The sequence below is a fragment of the Melospiza melodia genome, chromosome 20, assembly GCF_035770615.1.
Source record: "Melospiza melodia melodia isolate bMelMel2 chromosome 20, bMelMel2.pri, whole genome shotgun sequence".
NCBI lineage: Eukaryota > Metazoa > Chordata > Aves > Passeriformes > Passerellidae > Melospiza > Melospiza melodia.
Window position 1 is genome coordinate 12,067,955 of NC_086213.1, and position 20,280 is coordinate 12,088,234.

At 38.9% G+C, this 20,280-nt stretch overlaps 1 protein-coding gene across 1 annotated transcript in view; it reads right to left on the reverse strand.

Annotated features, from left to right (window-relative positions):
- KNTC1 (kinetochore associated 1) overlaps positions 1–20,280 on the reverse strand; it is a 32,179-nt gene that overhangs the window by 4,389 nt on the left and 7,510 nt on the right. The window contains exons 18-56 of the mRNA XM_063172802.1: positions 19,305–19,370; positions 18,858–18,919; positions 18,360–18,471; positions 17,503–17,646; positions 17,105–17,161; positions 16,921–17,022; positions 16,577–16,693; positions 15,947–16,090; positions 15,583–15,681; positions 15,037–15,140; positions 14,830–14,935; positions 14,337–14,471; positions 13,793–13,912; positions 13,425–13,494; positions 13,278–13,345; positions 12,615–12,907; positions 12,248–12,420; positions 11,967–12,064; positions 11,019–11,160; positions 10,517–10,573; positions 9,807–9,970; positions 9,225–9,332; positions 8,418–8,546; positions 7,728–7,844; positions 7,234–7,343; positions 6,819–7,029; positions 6,075–6,164; positions 5,722–5,893; positions 5,285–5,343; positions 4,929–5,145; positions 4,285–4,358; positions 3,180–3,390; positions 2,991–3,100; positions 2,583–2,632; positions 2,158–2,236; positions 1,473–1,591; positions 1,227–1,362; positions 870–965; positions 165–221 (exon numbers count right to left, since the gene is read on the reverse strand). Coding sequence (XP_063028872.1) covers positions 165–221; positions 870–965; positions 1,227–1,362; positions 1,473–1,591; positions 2,158–2,236; positions 2,583–2,632; positions 2,991–3,100; positions 3,180–3,390; positions 4,285–4,358; positions 4,929–5,145; positions 5,285–5,343; positions 5,722–5,893; positions 6,075–6,164; positions 6,819–7,029; positions 7,234–7,343; positions 7,728–7,844; positions 8,418–8,546; positions 9,225–9,332; positions 9,807–9,970; positions 10,517–10,573; positions 11,019–11,160; positions 11,967–12,064; positions 12,248–12,420; positions 12,615–12,907; positions 13,278–13,345; positions 13,425–13,494; positions 13,793–13,912; positions 14,337–14,471; positions 14,830–14,935; positions 15,037–15,140; positions 15,583–15,681; positions 15,947–16,090; positions 16,577–16,693; positions 16,921–17,022; positions 17,105–17,161; positions 17,503–17,646; positions 18,360–18,471; positions 18,858–18,919; positions 19,305–19,370 — 4,578 coding nt within the window. The remainder of the gene's footprint in view (positions 1–164; positions 222–869; positions 966–1,226; positions 1,363–1,472; positions 1,592–2,157; positions 2,237–2,582; positions 2,633–2,990; positions 3,101–3,179; positions 3,391–4,284; positions 4,359–4,928; positions 5,146–5,284; positions 5,344–5,721; positions 5,894–6,074; positions 6,165–6,818; positions 7,030–7,233; positions 7,344–7,727; positions 7,845–8,417; positions 8,547–9,224; positions 9,333–9,806; positions 9,971–10,516; positions 10,574–11,018; positions 11,161–11,966; positions 12,065–12,247; positions 12,421–12,614; positions 12,908–13,277; positions 13,346–13,424; positions 13,495–13,792; positions 13,913–14,336; positions 14,472–14,829; positions 14,936–15,036; positions 15,141–15,582; positions 15,682–15,946; positions 16,091–16,576; positions 16,694–16,920; positions 17,023–17,104; positions 17,162–17,502; positions 17,647–18,359; positions 18,472–18,857; positions 18,920–19,304; positions 19,371–20,280) is intronic.

The window sequence follows — 20,280 nt, forward strand, 5'->3', positions numbered from 1 at the left end:
ACTTATATATAAATATATATATATATATTCTATCCAATGTTTACTGATATACTGTCATAGGAAAAATAGCAATTCAAAAAGAATCTTTTCATGGCTGACACACAAATGCTCCAAATTCCTGTCAGGTGAAGAAAAAGATGAGGAGCCAGACAATATTTGCTTACCTCCCATAATGAAGGAATCCCAGTAATTGCAACCAAAACTCTCCTTAGATACTGAATCTGGAAGAAAAAAATTCAAATTCTTGGGTGTTTCTGAAGATTTGGCAATAATCTACAGAAAACTGTACATTATTGCCAAATTTAGCTTGTTTTGCCTGCAGGATGCAAATTTAGAGTTTCTCAAGGCACCTGTGTTCCTTTGACACCTATGGAAATTTGCTTTGTAGTTCAGTGAATTAAATTATCAACCCCACTGCCAGGTACAACTGTTACCTCCTCAGCTGCAGCAATTTTCCATAATGTCTGACAGTCACAGGCAATTAGGATTCTGAATGGCAGCAATCAGGATTTCCATCATCAGAAATACATTTTAGGGCTCATGTGTGTATGTACACACATGGAAATACACGTGTGCACAGTTTGTGTAGATTTGCAGACAGGAATGTGCCTATTATGTTATAAATTGATAATAACGTGAAGAAAAATTTTAATTTATTATTATAGGATTTATTCTGAAAGGCTTTTAAAAAAATCAAAGTATAACAATTTAAGATCAAAATTCAAATTCCTCAAATCATCACCAGTTCAGTATCTCAGAGCACCAATGGTTTATAGTTTCTGTATCTATCCTGTTCTTCACAGATCACTGGATAAACCCAACCTTTTTCTCCCCTTGCTGCAGAGTTTTATCCTCAAAAAATTCCTTACCATGTTGAAGCCCAGGAGTTTCTGTAGGAGGCCATTCCAGAGCTGGGGATCATAGACTTGGTATTCCAAACTCAGCTCTGTCACCAGTCTCACAGCCTGAAGGGGAGCAAGGATTTGCTGCATTTTAACAGAAATTCATCATCCTCAAACCTTTCTGAGCCACTTCCAAAATTATTGCACACATGGGAGGAACAAAACCTAAACCACCTAAATGTGGTATTTTATTTTCTAATTGTAGAAAGGGTAAAGCTTTTATCTGTAATTTCCAGAGTACACTGAAGAAAAATGTTTAGAAAAGGCTGAGAGGTGTAAATTCAGAGTGTGTAACAAAATTTAGAAAGGATTTAAAAATCCTACCCTGGGTTCGTGACTGTGGTTCTTCCACAGCCCTTTAATCATCCCTTCCTTGGGGCTCTTGTGGAATGATTCATAAGTGTATGGAATATTCAGGATCTCAAACTCTGCCAGATAAATGCAGCACTTCAGAAAATACCTGTGAAAATAAAAAAAGCAGGAATTAATGATGGTTATCATTTAATCCACATATCCAAGTTCAGGATAACACTGAAAAATGTCCTTTAATATGTAAAAAATTCCTCTTACTTGACTTTCTCAATGGGTTTCTTGAAGAGTGATTCCACAGTGCTGGTGTCTGCCAGGTAGAGCAAACACCTGAAGGCTCTGGTCCTGTGAGCAAAGGTCAGCTGGGTGTCACCAAAGGGCTGAGGGGGAAAACACAGTCCCAAAGTCACCACTACTGCCTGAACAGCTGGAAAAGATCATCCCAGGTGTATAAAACCCTCTGGTTTTCTAGATTTCAGATTGTTAATACAGGCAAGAAAAATATTTGTCATTATTATAACAAAAATATTTGTATTATATACGAAATATTTGTGATTATTGTAGCACAAATGTAATTAGGTGTGGGAAAACTGGAGGTTAAGGTTCTGCTGAAAAACAATTTTACCACTCTGCTTTCATTCCACCCAAAGTGAGCCAATGTCTTACAGCAGCTTAAGGACACTCTAGCAAATGTTTCATGGAGTTGTTTCAGATAATATCAGCAATAGGTTTAGAAAAACCAGAGTTCAAGGGCTGCTCTTGAGTTAATAGCAAAATTCAATGAAAATCAGTTTTAAGCAAAAGTTGGTGAAGGGAGGAAAACACAGCTCAAATAAATCACAAACCATCCAAAACACAGGCAAAGGCCAAAAGCTCTTGTAGAAAAGCAGACAGCTTTTGATTTTAATAAGAGATAAAAAGCTAAAACAAGAATTTAGCCACTCACAGATGTGTCAGATGTTGTAATTGCAAAAAGCATCCTTGAACTGTAATCCATAGAGCGAGACTGGAGCAGGTAAATCACCCTAAAAAATGGGTTTGGTTTTAATGCAGGAACAGCTACTGAAATACAGCACATCAACTGTCATTTAAATGGGAATATTTCACTGTCAGAAAGAGAGCAAGGATGTGAAACAGGAGGGGAAAACCTCCAAAAAGCTGCTCTTAAAAACTTACAGATGTAAGTTATTGTCAATGGGGTTTTGTGGTATAAATAAATATGGGATGATTCAAAAGTGATGTCAGCAGAAAGTAAAAATAAGAACAGTGAGCTCTGAATCACACACCCACTGTCAGGTTTCTTGAAAAAGCCATTTTTAACTGGTGAGTTAAAAATAATTCACCACATTACAGGTAAGAGAACACACACACCTTCGGAGCTCTTCATCCTCCTGCACATCTCCAAAGATTTCTTGGGTTTTCTTTAAAAAGAAATGAAAATTTAGATGAGTTTGGATAAATAGCTGGGTCATAGCCCTGCTTACAGCAGTGTTTGATGAGGCTGATGTATTTACAGCTGCTTTCCCCTTCAGGCTGGCTGCACTAAAGGGAAGGTTTGAATTTACACAGAGAGAAGGAAAAACATTTCAAATCCTTCTCACCCCAGACACTGCTGTGCTATTTTAGGGATTTACTGAAATCTGAAATACAATCATGGGTACTACAGGCACTTTGTACAGAATAACCTCAGGTTTTTTGAACAAGTGGAGGAAAAAAAGCCCATATTTTATATAAATATATTTTCTATAATTTATATAATCCAGCCCCAAAGTTTCTTACCCCTGGGGGTGGTGTGCTTGGACACAGCCATTTGGCCAGCAGCTTGTCACAAATTTTGTTCATGTCCAAGTTGTTAATCTCAGCAATCTCCTTGGCTGCCATGTGGATATCTACAGGAAAAGGTGAAGAAAATGTTATTTCCATACCAGAATTTGGGTTTTTAAAGGGCTTTTCTTTGCTCAAACTCACCTGGGTAATCTCTGCCAGCTGGATTTTGGAACCTCTGGTCTATGCTGTGGTGTTCATACAGTAAAACAATCAGATTTGCTGGTTTCCCAATGGATTTTAGATGCTCCCCAGTGTTCAGGTTATTTGTTATCAGGACATTTTCTGTTGCTGCTCTCTTATACTGCGAGTATAAATTCCTCTGGAGGACTTCTGCTTTCCCATGTGGCTCATCCTTTAGCAAAACACCAGAGTTTTACATTAAAAAGCCTTTTTTACTCAAAAGCACAAGAAAAATCATCTTTTTACAGACTGGACAGCAGGGTCTGCTCTTCAGAGGTGTCCCCACACCTGCACCCACAGGAGTTTTTTCTGCAGACAGAAAGGATTAACCACATTGCTCTAGCTAGGAAAGGGATTTTGAAAAAAATTGCAAAGCTGTTGTGAAAGAGCCAAATAAAATATGTACAAGCAGGTAAAATAAAGAGATTTTGAGGTAAAATGTAGAAGAAAAAAAGATTGCTATTAAAACTTTTGGCTGCTCATATTTCAGTTTAATTTTGGCATAATTCTCTCTGATCATGGGACTTAGTACAGAAAACTATTTAGGGTTCTTTGTGCCTCAACAGCTCCATAGGAAGTTTGAGATTTTTAATCAAAGCTGAGATTCTTATTCACCTTTCCCTGTGAAAGGAAACCATGTGAAAACAAGCCTGAGCATCAAGTGAAAGCAGATTTTCTTTATATCTAACCCTGCAAAGAGCTAAAGAGTCTTGGAGCTGTAAGCAAAAATTAATAATGTTATTGATCAAACTGGATCAGATTCCACCTCAGTCTCCTGCAGCAAGAAAAATGCACCCAACAGGAGAAGGAACAAATTATTCTCCCTAAAACTGCTCATTGTTTGTCCAAGCTCCAAGAACACCCAGCCTGATTTTTGCAGGAGAATGTTCCAGGACAGAGGGGATTCTTCTGGGGGTCACTTCCCCAAAAGTATTTCCCATATCAGGGTTGGTTGTGGTACAATTTACACATCACTGCCTAAAACACCAAAAATTTAAATACAAATATAAATATTTTGTGATTTTTGTAATGACTTCACAACAATCTGGCAAGCAGTTCCCATTACCTTAGCTGTAGTGCTCTTCAGCCACTTCTCAGCCAGGTAGAGACAGAATTTCAGTGCCTGGATATGGTCAGGACCTTTTAAATGATTTAAAAAAAATAAGGAAGGGAAAGAAGTAAATAAATTAAGTTTTCATTAATCCTTCTTACACTATATACTACATCCATTTTATTTTGAAGAATTAAAAAAAATTAGCAGCTATTTAAAATATTAGGAAAACTTTTATGTCTAAAGAGCAAAAGATATTATGTATTTGGATTCAATAGCAGAGAAAGGGATTAAATTGGACTGAAATATTGACTCTTGGTAGAAAACTTGTCTGAAGATGGTGTGGACATGGAGAAACCTCTGGCAGGAAACAGGGCCAGGGTGGATGGAGCAACCTGGTTTAATGGAAGGTGTCCAGGTTTGGGCTGGAAGGACCTTAAAGCCTTTCTATGATTCCACAAAAAGGGAGGGAAAAGGATTTGATGGTGATGCTGTGATATCAAATGGGTTTGTCCAACCTATTGCTCCAAACTGGATGCAGGAGATGAATTCATTTCCATGCTCCAGCTTTGCTGGGTGTTATTCAGGCTCAGTGAACAAATGTCTGCTCCCACCTTGCTCTGCCTGTCCCAATCCTTCCCCACCCCTTTGCCACTGACCCGTGGGGAATTCCTGGGCAATCTTGTGAGCCATGGCCACAGCCCACTCTGGATTGACAATGGCCAGCAGGTAGGACTGAAGGGCCTGCACAGTTTTCATGGTTTCCTTGTTAACAATGGAGGTGCAGCCGCTGCTTCGCATTTCGAATATTTTTGGTTTCAGTTTTTTCTCAAAGACATGTCGAACTGCAGACATGTGGAAAGTATCCAGGGAAACCTGGAAAAGTGTAAAGTAGATGGGAATTGTCAGAGCTTCTACAGTGAGGCCAACATCATGCAAAAGAAAAATGGAAATTTCTTTTATTGGGGTGTGGGGGAATAATATTGAAATGAATTCCTTCAGGCTGTTACTGTACCTTCATTAGTTTGGAAATCAGCAGGAGGGTTGGGAAGGTTTCCTCACTGAGCTCTGCAGCTGAAAAGGAAAAGTTGCCTGTGAGAGTCTCACAATCCACTGGCAGCTCCCTCTGTGTAAGGAAGCACTCTGAGTTTACTGGTGGATGGGGACCTCCAATGGGAGAGAAAGAATCTGATCCTCATTATCCCCTCTGGGCTGGAAGGGGCATATGGGGATAAATTTTGGAGGTGCTAGGAAACAATTTGAGGACAAATCCTGCACTGTATTTGTCCTCTTAGCTCCTCTGGGCAGCAACTGGGGAGCACAAGAAGTGCTTTAGGAGCAGTTGGGATGAAAACTGCATTAATGAAGAATTAGAGTTAAAATACAACATAAACTGGGGCACTTTGAAGGTCAGAGAGAGCAGAGAAAGGGAATTTGAGATCCTGAACTTACAAATAATGTTCCAGAAACACTGGGGAGTCCTGAAGAACAGCAGGTGAAAGGGCAGCCTGGTGTGAGCAGCTGGAGCCAGGGGAATCATCTGCTCCAGAACATATTGGTGTTCCAGGTCCACTGGAGGAGAAATCCTGGTATAAGACTTCAGGTGTTTGAGAAGGCTCAAAGCCTAGGGGGAAAAAAAAATATAAATCAGAGAAATTACCAGAAATCATTTTTAAGGCTGTTTTCTGAGGGAAAGGTGTGTACATGGAAGAATTAATTTATTTCAACAGTGCTGAATAGCTCCATTAATAAATAAATAAAGCAGGATTGAGATGCCATTCATAAGATCACACATCTGGACACACCTGGCTCAGCTGGATGCTGGTGTTCTTCTCATCAGCACTTTGGATCACTCTCAGGACAATTTCCAGTGTTTCATAGTCATAAGGATCCAGCTGTTCAAAAGAATCATGTTTTATAAGATCTTACACAATTTGTCTTATAAGAACATTCAAGTATGTTGATTTTTTTCCCAATTTTAATACCAATTACTGTTTCTTCAGTGTTATGTTGATATAAGCATCATGACATAAATCTCTAAAACCCTTTCTTAAATCCTAAAAAAAGACATCAGAGTTTTGCAGAAAGACCAAACAATAAGTGCTGGAAACAAAATGAAACAAACCCCAAAAAAGTCATCCCACAAAAAAACCCCAGCTCTCCAAAATACAAAATCAAACCCCAACCAAACAGAAATACCCCCAATATATAATTTTTAACCCCCATCTATTTTTAATGTAGAACTCTTCCAGTGTATTCAGAAATTACTTTTTTGATTTTTCTGGCTGGTCAGTTTTTAAGGGAAGTGGGGATAAAAGACTCCTGCCTCTCTTTTGAGAAAATTAGAAATGTGGCTGTCATTTCCTTTATAGAGAAGCAAAAAACTCAATTTTAACATTTACAAGTTAAGAAAATGTGAAAAAAACACAACCTTTTCAGTTTCTGTGGAATTATTCCTCTGTCATTCAAGTGGCATGCAGCAATTATTAGATGCAGATTCCAGGGATGTGGCTGTGCTGGTTTTTTGTTTTATTTTATATTTTTTTTACCTTGAACAATATTCCACTGAGGCTCATGACCAGGTGTTTGGTGCTGTTCAGCAGAGGGATTATTTTTAGTGCTCTAGCAAGTAATGTGGAATGAGGTTGCCTCTCACTGCTTTCTGCAGAGTCATCTTCAACATCATTTGTGTTTGAATTCTGGAGCAGGAGGGTTTCAATGCAGAGCTGCAGTGCAGCATCACTGTCCAGCATGAAAGTGCTAGGAAAGAACAGAATGGGATTTTCTCTGGGAGCTTCTTTCCTTAGAAAATTAATCCAAGGCAGAATGTATTCTGAATAGTAATTTTTTTTTAAAGAGGAGTTTGCATTTTATATTAATTAGGATTTATTTAAAGCAAAAGTGATTTCAGTGGCCAGAGTTATTTGGTTGTTTTTACAGTGATAGATTCCATGGAATCGGTACCTGCAGTAATTCAAGATGAGAGCTGTGTCCACTTCTGGGTTCTGTACCAGCACTCTTATGAGATCTTTCTTCCTCACTGGTGGCTGTCTAAACACAGTCTCAAAGGAGATCTGCAGATAAAAACAGATTCATCTGCTCAAGAGAGGCTTTTAGACAACATCAAAACCAATTCCTTACACGGTGAGGCTTTGACTTCTTTTAGTTTAATCCAGACACTTTCATAGCAGGAAAAGCAGTGGATTTGCTGATTACTCCTTGTGACAAATAATACTCAAGAATTTAAATTTTCTTTTGCAGCCCCCTCAATTACTGCATTTCCATTTTTGATGTTTATTTATGCAGACAAGCAGAATGAAAAATCAAAAACAAAACCCCAACTTTGCTTATATTTGAATGGGAAATCTGCCTAAAAACTCTCACACGTCCCAGATTATATTGATATTATTAACTGATTAGTTAATAAAACTAAAATAAGTAAATAAGTAAAAACTTACACCAATTTTACCAAGCTGGATGCCCCATTCTGCATCAATAACCAATTCCTGGAATTTTCTCTTTTCTTCTGCTTCACCATATTGGTCAGCAAGCTCTGCTCCCACCAGGGCTACTGCCTAGAAGGAAGGAGAAAGGAAGTGAATAAAAGTCTAAGAAATAATGTGAAAATTAGGAATCCTGAGATCTAAATCCTTAGAGGAATTTCAAACAATTCATAAATGATCACACAACTGGGTAAAATGCAAACAAACATTAGAGAAGGAGTCAGGACTATCCCACCTCCTGAGCTGGCAGCTGCTTTAAAATTTACTTTCTCTAAAATATTTTCCTAACATTGTAGAAAGTAATAAAAAGGTACTTTTTAGGCATTTTCTCAGAATTTGCATTACTCTGTCTCCCCATTTCTTTACTTCCCATCTTCCTTTCTATTTTAATAATTTTAATTTTATTCTTGAGAGCTGCTGCTAGAGAACAACTTATCCAAAATATAACACAGATATCAATCATGATGGGACTTGAAATAAATAATTTCAAGCTTTGCAATAAGTCATGATGAGGTTGAAAATCACATTAATACTGACAGCAACTTCCCACTGTGGTGCAGAGGCAGCTCCTGCCCCAGGGCCCTAAAGGAAGGATCTCTTTAACATTCTCTGTTTGCTGAAGAAACTCAAGCCTTGAGAATTTACCAAAACTTTTCTGTAATTCTGCCAGGAGTTGTTTATGACCTCCCACAGCTTATGGAACATTTCTTCCTTGGGTAAAACAGTGCAATAGCCCAGGGCCAGGTTCTGATCGATGACACGGGAGTTGAACACCTGTGGTTTGGAAAAAAAATTATAAACTTTAGGAATTTATTTAATTTCTTCAATAGTTCTCTTTGTATCAGGTGCAACACAGGAAAAATATTCCTGAATTTAGACAAGTATTGGGCCTTTAAGTTAGGGGGGGAAAAGAATAAAAATGCATTTCAGGATTTAAAATTTAACATCTGAATATCCTGAAGCCAGTCTGAAAGTGACTTCCCTTAGTCTGAGCTGCCTTAGAAGATGGTAAATGTCAGGTTTTGCACAGAACTTTTTAAAACCTCTCCCCACCTAGGAAAACTATCAATCTAAAACAAATCCAGGATTTGAAATGAGACAGAGAATACCTACAGATCCCAAAGGCCATCACAGTCATTTGGGACCCTAAAGGATCCCCCAAAGGTGAGGCTCCCACTGTCCAGAACCTTCCAAGCAGAGCAAACTGAGCAGGAACAGCCCCAAAGGGGCTCAAAGACTCTCTGGAAAAGGCTGTTCAGGGAGGTGGCTGAGGCACCCCTGCTGAAGGAGTTTGAAGATGAGGAGATGTGCTCAGGACAGCTTTGGGGTGGGCTTGGCTGCAGTTTGAGGGTTGGGCTCCATGATCTCGAGGGTGTTTTCCAACTGAAACAATTCCATGTGGCTGCCAGGCAGAGCAGAAGTGGCTCCCTCACATTTCCAGGGGATTCTTACCTTGTGCAGTAAGTTCAGGACAGAGGTTTTGATTACTGAGCTGCTCCTCTGCCTCATAGCTATGAGGAAACTTCTGGTTTCAGTGAGTAGCAGGTCATCGTCATGTGGCTGTTTTGAAGAAAACAGCATCTAATTAAAAATAAATTCTAAATCTTCAACTTCTTGTCATTTACAGCATAGTAATAGTAATATAGTAATTGCATTTTCAGATGTATTTAAGGCCTTAAAACAATTTCCTCTAGATAGAAAAGGATTTCTGTTTTCGAAGTGCTTTTGAATTGAGGAATGTTTCTTGAATATTCTACTTGTGACTTTTCCCATATTAAAATGACATGAAGGAACAATGTAAATCATTATTATTAAGACCATTCTAGTCTCTGCAGGAAGGTCAGGAATAAAAGCTCAGTTCTGAACACACTTTGCAAAGGCATAGAACCATGAAAACAGGGAAGAAACCACCAGCTCCTGTCACAAACTGACTCAAATCTGATCAAGTGGTGCTAATAGAAGGTCATGGTGAGAACCTCAGAGATTTAATTCTCTAAATCCCTAGAGAACTATTCCAAACTTGCCAAAAGTCACCTTTTGAGTGGGGGACAGGTCCATGGTGTTGGAAATGCCGTGCTGGAGGCAGGAGCCAACGGCACAGACTGTGAGCTGCAGGGCCAGCTGGAACTGGCTGCACTCCAGCAGGTTCTGCACTGCTGCAGAGAAGGGAGATCCAACAGGCAGCAGGAAGTTGTGTCCTGTAAAATATTTCAAAAACAACCCCAGAGAGTAATTATGAAGCACATTGTTCTAGGAGTTAATATCAGAGCAGTTGCTCTTTTTCTTCATTAGAGTTATGACTCAGGGTTTGCCTTAGTTTCCTTTAAAACCTAAAATTCTCAGGGCTTTTAATTTAATACAGGTTCCCATTTTAGTCCAAAGTATATGAGTTTTTGACCAGAAGTTGTTTTCTTGGACAGGCTTGATGATCTTCCCTCAGAGTGGTAGAACTGTCCTGAAGTGCAGGTTTTGAGATGCTCAAAAATCCCGTGGTGGAATGGTGGGAATTAGCACCCAAACTGGTGATTTCTGTGCTGAACCAAACCACCCCCTAAAATATGGATTTAAGTGGAACATTTAGGCACCTGTAGAACCCCCTACGAATCAGTCATGCTTGTGTAGGGTGAATTTAAACCTCATGGTTTCCAGGTGTCTCTTTAGACTTTCTCTGTGGTGGCTCTGCCCTCATGCCCCTGAATTGGGTGATTTTTGAGGTCCTTTCCCACCCAAGCAGGGTATGGTACCTTCCATGAATGTTCTGTGTGCCAGGCTTCGGGACTCCAGGGGGTACAGCTTGTCCTCTGAAAGACAAAAAATGCTCATCAGCAGCATGCCAGGAACTCAGCACCACCAGCAAGGCTGGGAGAGCCCTAAAAATACCACAGGACAGGACACAAAATAGAGATCCATGAACCCCAAGACCCATTGATGCTGTTTTTAACTGGGCCTGCTCAGAATTTATTTTTTAGGAGGGAATATCTTCCAGACTCACAAAAGAATCCAACAGTTTTCAGTAACTACTTTATGTGTGAATCCCTTGCATGTGACAGTCAACATTAAACTCTTCATCTGTGGAAATAGGAACCAAACCCAAAGTTATCTTTCCATTCTTTATCCCCTCATGGGTATTTCTACCATGAGTTTATCTGACTGAGGTGATAATTTCCACACATGAGCTGAATTATTTCTGTTTCTAGACAAAAATCAGATTTTCCATTGTGTCAATGTTGAGGAGAACAAGCTTACCACAGATAGGCAGAAGAGCAGAAATGAGCTCATATGCAACTGGGAGAGATGTCTGGGGATCCAGGACTATCCCATCCTCTTTAAAGAAATCATCATAGGTCCACTCTTTGTAAGGATCTTTATCTCCTCCAGAAGATGTTGTCTAAGTAAGAACATTGTCAAAATACACGCAACAAAAGGCAGAGTTAATGAGCCCACTAACAGGTTTCTGGTTTGGAATATAGGAATAGAACATGATGTTCTATTTGAAAATAGTAATTCTGTTCAATGGCCAGTGGCAAAAAACCCATTTCCTACCTAGAGTGGCCATATTTGTCCTTCATGTTGCAGCTGTTTAGTTATACACCCAAAATGTACTCTTATTCAATTTAATGGAGGCTTTCATAAACATTCTTAGCCAAATATTATAAGCAAACATTCTGCAAATGGGCCATTTTCTAGAAAAATAATATTTTGTGGATAAACAAGTCCAGCCACTCTGCTCTACTCCACTGCAGCTGTAAGAGCCCATTCATTTCAAGTAGCCTAAAGCACTGCTTGACCTAAGCAGAAAACAAAGCTGCAATTCAACAACTTGATCATCTTAAAGTTTTACAGAACTCTTGGGAAAGCTTTCACACAGTGCATTCATTTAAAAACCAAACCCTCCCTGCCATACTTTCAAGCCAGCTCTCTGCCAGTCCTGCAGAAGCTGTTTGATAAAATCCCCATTTTCAGCAGGATTTATTGGCATGAAATGTAAGTGGAGAATGCTACTTGTGCTTGTGCCACAGCTGCACTGCTTTTAGGACTCAAATCAGTTCATTCTTTAGGCAGAAGAACACACAAATTCTAGGAAATTCTAGCTAAGTTTTATTTGTGGATTTTTTGTTGTTGGCTTTTTGATTGCTGGAGTGCTGGAGAAATGAGAGGGAAATGAATATATACAGTGAACAGCACAGAAAATACCTCAGCTGTAAATTCATAGCTGTCCATTTGGCATTGTCCATGAATTTCCTTGGCAAGTGAAGTGTATTTACACAGTTCCAGACAATCCAACACTAAATCTGTGAAAATGTTGAGATCATTAGCAGAAATGCAAGGTTCATCTGTCCAATTAAAAGGAAACAATATTGCAGCACCTATGTTCACAGCTGCAGGTCTAGAAATTCACTTGGTTTTCAGGTTTATTGAACTCTGGTTGGAAAGCTGGGCTCCCAACATGAACTAAAAATGGGAACAGGAATTACCTGGACTGCAGAGTGTGGCTGCTTGGGCAGCCAGCTCATGGATCAGTGCTGGGAGATCCATCCCAGCAGGAGTGATCACTGGAACATCAGCTCCCAGCATGTGGCAGAGCCTTTGGCACACTGCAAACAGCAGCTGCCCTGTCTTTTCATTCCAGCTGTTTTCATAGAACTCCCTTTTAAGAAAGAAAAAGATGTTAAAAATAAAAAAAAAAACCCAGTAATTCTTAGGGTTTTTACTTAATTATGTCCTAATTATTTAACTAAAACAAAACCCCCTTTCCTTTGCTTTAAATAATTCAAAAAAGTGGCACAAATACCTCAGAGAAGCCCACTAAAAGTGATGATCTTGAGAAGCTCTGCAGTTTACCTGCATATATTGACAGCCACTTCCACTTTTCCATCATCCAGGGCTCTCAAGGCCAGTTTTTCCCCCAGTTCATGCTCTGAGACTTTCAGGAGCAAAGCCAGTCTGTACAGCCTGGATTCAGTGGGAGGGGTTTTGGGCTTGCCACCTTCTGAATCACAACTCACTGCTTGCACTTTTCTAGACTTGGATGCAGATCTGACACGTTCATAAGAGCTTATGTGGCCCTCAAGAAGTGCAGATATCAGTGAAGGGTTCCTGTATTCTTCATCTGAGAGAAAAATATCAAAATACTCCTGCAACAACAAAAAAATTATATATTTGTATCCATTTAACTTCCTTTAAATTGCTTTTTTTGCCTACTGTACTGAGATCTTCATAAATTCTTACAGCACTCTTATCATGAACTCTTTGAAGTGTTAGCAATTAAGGCTTTAGTGACAATATTAATTTTTGGTTTAAATAGACAACTGAGTTCTAATTGGGAACTTCCCTAGATTAGGTTAAATTGCTAATTAGCCTTAGAATCAATTTGAAGTCAATAATAAAAACAACCTTTGCGTGCACATTGTAAATATAATTAATTTTTAATATAATCCATGTGATAAAAACAATTGGAGTAATCACAGTAAATTAAAAGGGATTTAAAACAATAAAAATATCCACCTGCAGGGCAGCAAGTGTTTCAAACAACTTTAGGTTTTCTTCACATTCATATTTCTTCACAGGATTGTCTGTTGGAGGAGAAAAACAATTAGATTTTGATTCCATTTACACAAAGAAAGATATAAGATGTTAAAATTGTACCTTTACCTTTTTGAATGCTGAACCAGAATTTGAGGACTTCCACCAGTGTCTTAGTCATAAGCATTTGTGGTTTTTGCTGCAGGAAAGGAAGAGATTTTTTTTTTTTTTTGTTAAAATGTTGAGCTTCAGCTCTTAAAGCTCAATGCAAAGTTCCACAAACTTCTTAAGCAACAATTACCAAGTCTAAGGCACAACCAGTTGAAAAGCAAAGGAACAGACAGTTATTTTGCATATTTATCTTTATAGAACAGTAAATTTTATAGGTGTAATATGTGTTTACTCCACAGTCTGTCAGCTCTCACAGGAAATATCCCCAGCTCTCCCTTTTCAGAATAATTTGTGTGCACACTTTATGGTGGGAAAAGCCTTGGTACCTCTTCAGGATCATCTGCTTTGTTCTGTAACATCAGTCTTCCCCACAGAGTCAATCTCTCTGCAACTTCCTCAGCCTTAGCCAGAGGCAGAGATTTTAACAAAGTCAGAGATTCCTCTCCCTGAAGGGAGAAAAAGAAACAAAATTAGAACAGAAATATTAAAAAGGAAAGGGCATTTGCATGTGGAAAAGCTGAGTTATGTGTACATTCTTGTTCTGATCAATGGCTGCACAATGGTCATGAGGGTAAATAACAATGCATGGAAATGTGTAGAGACTTCAATTCCAAACTCCTCTGGTGCATTGAAGGTCACGACTTTCACCTTATTCTGCCACAAAAGAAGGATAAAACTCTGACAAAGAATTCATTTTCAATGCTAAACATTTTCAATTGCTGCTAAGGCAGTTAGCTGTCAAATTAACAATTTGAATTTAAAATACTTAGGCAATCTGCTTATAAGATTTCAGCAAACTTGTCCTTGTTTTGTCAGGAGGCCTCAGTGTCTGTAAATTCCAGGATCAACTGCCATGAAATATTTCCCTACCCTTCCTCTGTCAATCAGGTCCATCATCCTCAGGAAATACACTTCCCCAGTGGGCAGCAGGTAGGCTTCCACAATTTTCAAGGCATCCTCCAGGCAAGTGGGGGTATCTTGTTTGAGAATGTATCTAACAAGCCTCTGTAAGAAAACAGAAATGGACTTTAGTTTGGGGATGTACAGGATAACACAGCAATTAGTTTATACAAATTACTTTACCAATGGAATTTTCAGTTTGTATCAAGTTATCTGGAAGCTTCAAACTTTTATCTAGAGAAAAGCTGACAGAAATGTAACTGGGAGAAAACAAGGCTTGGGGACGGAATTAGCCTGGGAACTCTGAAAATTTGTCTGGTGATACTGAGAAACTTCTCCAGAAATATCTGTGTCTTCTAGTGAAGGGGAGATATTAAAAAAAAACAAACTCAAATGGCAAAAATAAATCACCAGGTGCTGTTCACTGTGACCTTTGGAGAAATCCAAACTCTTGGTACCTTACCATTATCATCTGCTTGTCCTTCAGAAGATTGGTATCTCTTATCCCATAGGCTCTCAAAAGCTTCTTCATCTCCATCAGTCTGTAACTTTCCTGCAGTAACTTCACTCTGGGAACAAATTCATCCATCATTTGCACCCCCAGCTATGGGATTTAACCATCACCCCACATCACACACAGGATTTCCCCAGCCAAGGGGGGGCTGCTTACTTGGCATGATTCATTTCCAGGTGCTGCCTGACCAGCTGCTCCACTGCTGCACTCCATGGCACCACAGCTCCATGCATTATCTGCAGCACTGCATCAAACTTCAGCTGCAAAAGGGACACAAACAGAAAATAACTTATTTTCACTTTGCAAAATAAGTTTCAAAGTAGTCCCTTGAAGTATTGTTCATGTGTGACTGATCCCTTTGGGCAAGTATTTTATTTCCTTGCCCAATCTTCACTTGCATAAAGGGCATCATATGATTGTCAAGTTCAATTAGAAAATACTTGCAGTCATTTATGACACTGTGGTTCCATATATATTAAAATTGGTGAGTTTTCCATGTGATGACATCACAACTACAATTATATCCTCAAAAAAATATCCTGGGGGAGATGGCTAAAATAGAATAAGAAGATAACATCATAACATACCATTTTATCCTCATAGCACTCATTAAAAATGTACTCAGAGCATTATGTAAAAATCATATTTTGCTCTGAACTCATGTGCTGGAGTCACCTGATGCCTTTCATGAAACATACTCACATCAGTGTCAGAGATGCAGCCAATGACAGCCACAGCCTTGGCCTCCCAGGCGGTTTCAAACACTGAAATGGATCGTGTCCGACAGCGCTCCAGCAAATCCTGTGTTTGGATAAAGGTGATCAGAACACTTGGAATTAGAAAAGATAGGAATATCTCATAATATGACCAAAAGTGTGAAGTTTTCTGGGCATTAAGAGATTGTTCCATAACTGAAATGGTAACTGTCAATAAATTCATTGACAGGAATAGGGTTAATCTAAAAGCTGGACCTAAAATTCAGTTGTAAGTTCAAATATTCATCAGACTTGGTTTCTGCTCCCTGCTGTTGAAATAGCTTTCTTCAAAAGGAAGCAAATATGGATACCTTGACATACTGTAGAAGAAGCTCATCTTTTTGTAGGTTGTGTTCACACAGGTAGGGTTTTATAAACTTCTCCAAAATTGATGGGACAAGCTCTGGTGCCAAAATTTTATCAAGCATGCGAAACACAATAGTGGTTGCATTTTCCTGGGCAGCAAGTGGGAAAAGGCCGAGTTAGAACATCACAAATTTCAGTGCAAGGCCATTTTCATCTCTGGTACATAATCCAACATCCAGAGGCCACTGAAATCAACTGAAAGATTTCCCTCTTTAGAATCTTGAAAGAATCCCTCTTTAGCTGAAATAACCCCTTTCATCTACAAAGCTTTTCTTGTTCAGTTGTACTATCAATTTCTCTGTTGCCAGTCCTTGTTCCACAGTAGGTGATCTGTAATAATCTGCAAACCACAGAGTTTGAGCCACAGCTTCTCAGTGCCTTAGGTTATATTTATAACCTGAATTGAAAGAAAATTTGTATCGCAACTTCTCAAATAGTCCCAGTAGCTTATGGATGGAAATTGAACCAACATCCATCAGGATTTCTTTTGTCTGATTTTTAAATTACATGCTATAAGATTCTGCTCCTTTTCAGAACAACCTGAAAAGCACTTTTTCAAGTGTCTGCAGTGTTACCTTTTCAAAATCACAGAATGCCAGCCTGCAGTTGTATTTTCTGTACAGATTTCTCAACTCTTGTAAATCATTTACCAGCTTCTTTAACCTCTCTATCTCTTCACAGTCACCACACCTCTGAAACAGTGTTGAGAAATAAAATGTTAGGAGACAAGGCCATTGAGAGGCTTTCATCTACTTTAAATCTTTAAAAATATGAAAATTGGAATTCTTTCCTTTCATGGAATTAAGTGCATCTTCCCCAAACCCACCAGTGATCTAATTATCCTCCACTCCAGCTCTAGCACACAGGATCTGTTTGAGGTTTCTTAGTAGCAAAATCTTGTATTTGTTACATTTCTTACCAAAGGAGTCCACTTGCCAAAAGCTGTCACTCCCAGTTCACCTTGATTTTCACTTGTAAAAAAAATCTCAGCCACTTGAAGTCCATTTTCAGGCCAGTTTGCCTGTCCAAAAGAATTGATATTAGCAAACCATATGATACATGTAGGAATACAAGACAGGCCAGGTTTCTGCAGTGTGATTTACCTTGTCAGTTAATTCAAGGTTTCGAGCAGCTTGTTCCAGCCATTTTGCTAATATTTTCTGGAAAAAAATACAATTATAACAGAGTTATGCTATCTATCAAATTTGCCATTAGAAGATTCTTTCTAAAGAAATAATTTCAAATATAAATGCTAGGGAAAAGAATCTAGTATTTTCTGGAAAAAAATACAGTTATAAGTAGAGTTATGCTAATTATCAAAGCAAAATTTGCCATTAGAAACTTCTTTTAAGAGAAATAATTTCAAATATAAATGCTAGGGAAAATAATCCATTTCAAAGACAGAGGAACAAGTTCCTGACATTCAGAAGTCTGGAGGATCGACAGTAAAACCATCTTAGTGTGAGAAAATGACAATTTGCAGTTCTTAAGTCAGTCTCACCTGTCCATCTGGCACAGCCCTCCTTGAGAAGGGGATCACAAAATTTTTAAGCCACACACAAAGTTCCTTCAAAGGAGCAGCAAAATGGATGGCATTGAGCAAATCCTTCAGCATTTTCTCATCAAAGCTGCTTTCAAAATCAGCCTAAAATATGAAACCAGAACAATTACAGATCCATGGAGTAAATGTTCATCTGGTACTGTGTAAAGCTGTTTCACTAATAGGAAGAGCCAGTAAATTTCACAAATCCAAAGAGAAAATCTCAGTAGTCATAGGCAGAAATTAAATTAAGCTCTGTTCAGTAAAACTAGAGTTTGGTCTTCTTAAAAAAGATCTAATTGAAGGAATTTCTTTACAAATAACACTGTTCTATTACTTTCACACTCATTCTATAGCTCTGTCTTATTGAGAAAGCAACAGACAAAGTTGAACTGAAAGTCCTGCACTAAAAAATAAAATAACAGCACACACACTACCTTAAATGTGTCATTCAGAGTAAGGAGTCTGTGATTATTTTTAAAGGATTTTAAGGTAGGCAGAAAACATCCACTGAAATCTGAGAGCTGGGCTTGCAAGAAAGTGAGTGGAAGATTACAAGCACTGCAGGATAAATCAAATTGGCATGACTTAGAAATATGAATTCTGACACCAGAAATACCAGTTTATTCCTAAATCAATAAGAAATTCAGCCTCCTAAGCATCCAGGTGAACAGTACTCATTGTGGTAATTGATGAGATGCTGCCATGCACCTTTGCTTTCTGAGGAGCTGTTTTGTAACAGCACCAGTGAAATTAGGCTGGAAAATGGAAGAGATTTAACCCCCTCCATAAATTCCAGAGATTCTGTGCCACCTCACCTGATGCCTGAGCCACAGGTACTGTGCACAAGGCAAATTTCCTTCCTCCAGCTGAAAAACAATAATCTTGAACACGTCCTCATTGTTCAGGAACTCTGTCCAAGCAATGCCACTAAAAGGAGGGGGAAGAGAAGCTTTGTTAAATGTCATTTACAAAGAAATTGGGGGAGAGAACTTCGAAACCTTTCTACCCAGTGCTTGATGTTGTAAGAAACAACAGGAGTGGTGCTTTGTGTTTGTCTAAAATCACAATCCCTCCTACACATCTTGAATTAAAACCCCCAACTATTTAAGTGGACGTGCAATAGATAATTTATGTTTTCAATATATAGGATGACTCAAACCTCTGCATTCTCCCATCTCCAGAGCACAGGACGGGAAACTTAAGAGCTTGAAGTTTAATGAACTCATATTAAAAAACAAAAATAATCTTAATTTCAGTGGTACAGTCTAAACAATCACAATTAAATTTATTTTAAATCTTAAACACAAACAAACCTGAATTTCTCTAGTCCAAAAGCTTCATAGAATGTTGTAAGCCTTGCCTGAGCTCTCAACACCTGAATGCAGAAGAGATTTAAGGTTAATATCTGGCTGAACATATTACATGACACGATTAGAGCACTGATTCTCCTTGAAGGCAGATGAGGCCAGTTTACAACAGGACCAAACAAAAAACAAAATGAAACTCCAAAAAGTACTTTAAGAAAGGTTCTGCCTTCAATTTATGGAGCATCTGAAACTGAATCTTTCTATGACTTGAAGGAATGGCTTATTTCTGAATCTGTCATTACTGTGCTTCTCTTTCATACTATAAAATATAATTTTGTTTAGATTTTTTAAAATTCAGCAGTAGTTTGCAGTAATAATTTGAATTTGCAGTTTGTACAAATCTACATTACAATTGTTTATATGATACTGTAGATCCAAAAAATGTGTCCTCACCTCAGCTATGCATACTGGAGCCCCATCAGATGGTGGAGCATTGGTTCTGTTATCTTTCTTCAAAATCTGAAAAAAGGACATGAAAGGGTTTGGCTGACAACTCAGAGCATGTCAGGCAGGACTGTGAGTGCATAAAGACATGAGCAAGAAGTCAGGAGTGCTGTAAATTGAGATATTACAATGCTAGATTGGATCCAATTCAATTGGGCTAAATCCCAAATAAGGAAATGTGGGTGTGGCTAAATCCCAAATAAGAAGATGTGGGCGGGGCTAAATCTCAAATAAGGAGATGTGGGAAGGGCTAAGGCCAAACAAGGAAATGTGGGCAGGGCTAAGCCCAGATAAGGAAATGTGGGAAGGGCTACACACAAATAAGGAGATGTGGGCAGGGCTAAGTCCAAATAAGGAAATGTGGGCAGGGCTAAATCCCCAATAAGGAGATGTGGGCATGGCTAAGCCCAAATAAGGAATTGTAGGCAGGGCTAAGCCCAAACAAGGAAATGTGGGCATGGCTAAATACAAATAAGGAAATGTGGGCAGGGCTAAATCCCAAAAAAGGAAATGTGGGCATGGCTAAGCCTAGATAAGGAAATGTGGGAAGGGCTAAATCCCAAATAAGGAAATGTGGGCAGGGCTAAGCCCAAATAAGGAAATGTGGGTGTGGCAAAAAAAAATCACAAATAAGGAAATGTGGGCATGGCTAAGCCCAAATAAGAAATGTAGGCAGGGCTAAACTCAAGTAAGGAGATGTGGGCATGCCTAAGTCCAGCTAAGGAAATGTGGGCATGGCTAAATACAAACAAGGAAATGTGGGCAGGGCTAAATCACAAATAAGGATATGTGGGCATGGCTAAGCCCAGATAAGGAAATGTAGGCATGGCTAAGCCCAGATAAGGAAATGTGGGCATGTCTAAATCCCAAATGAGGAAATGTGGGAAGGGCTACACACAAATGAGGAAATGTGGGAAGGGCTACA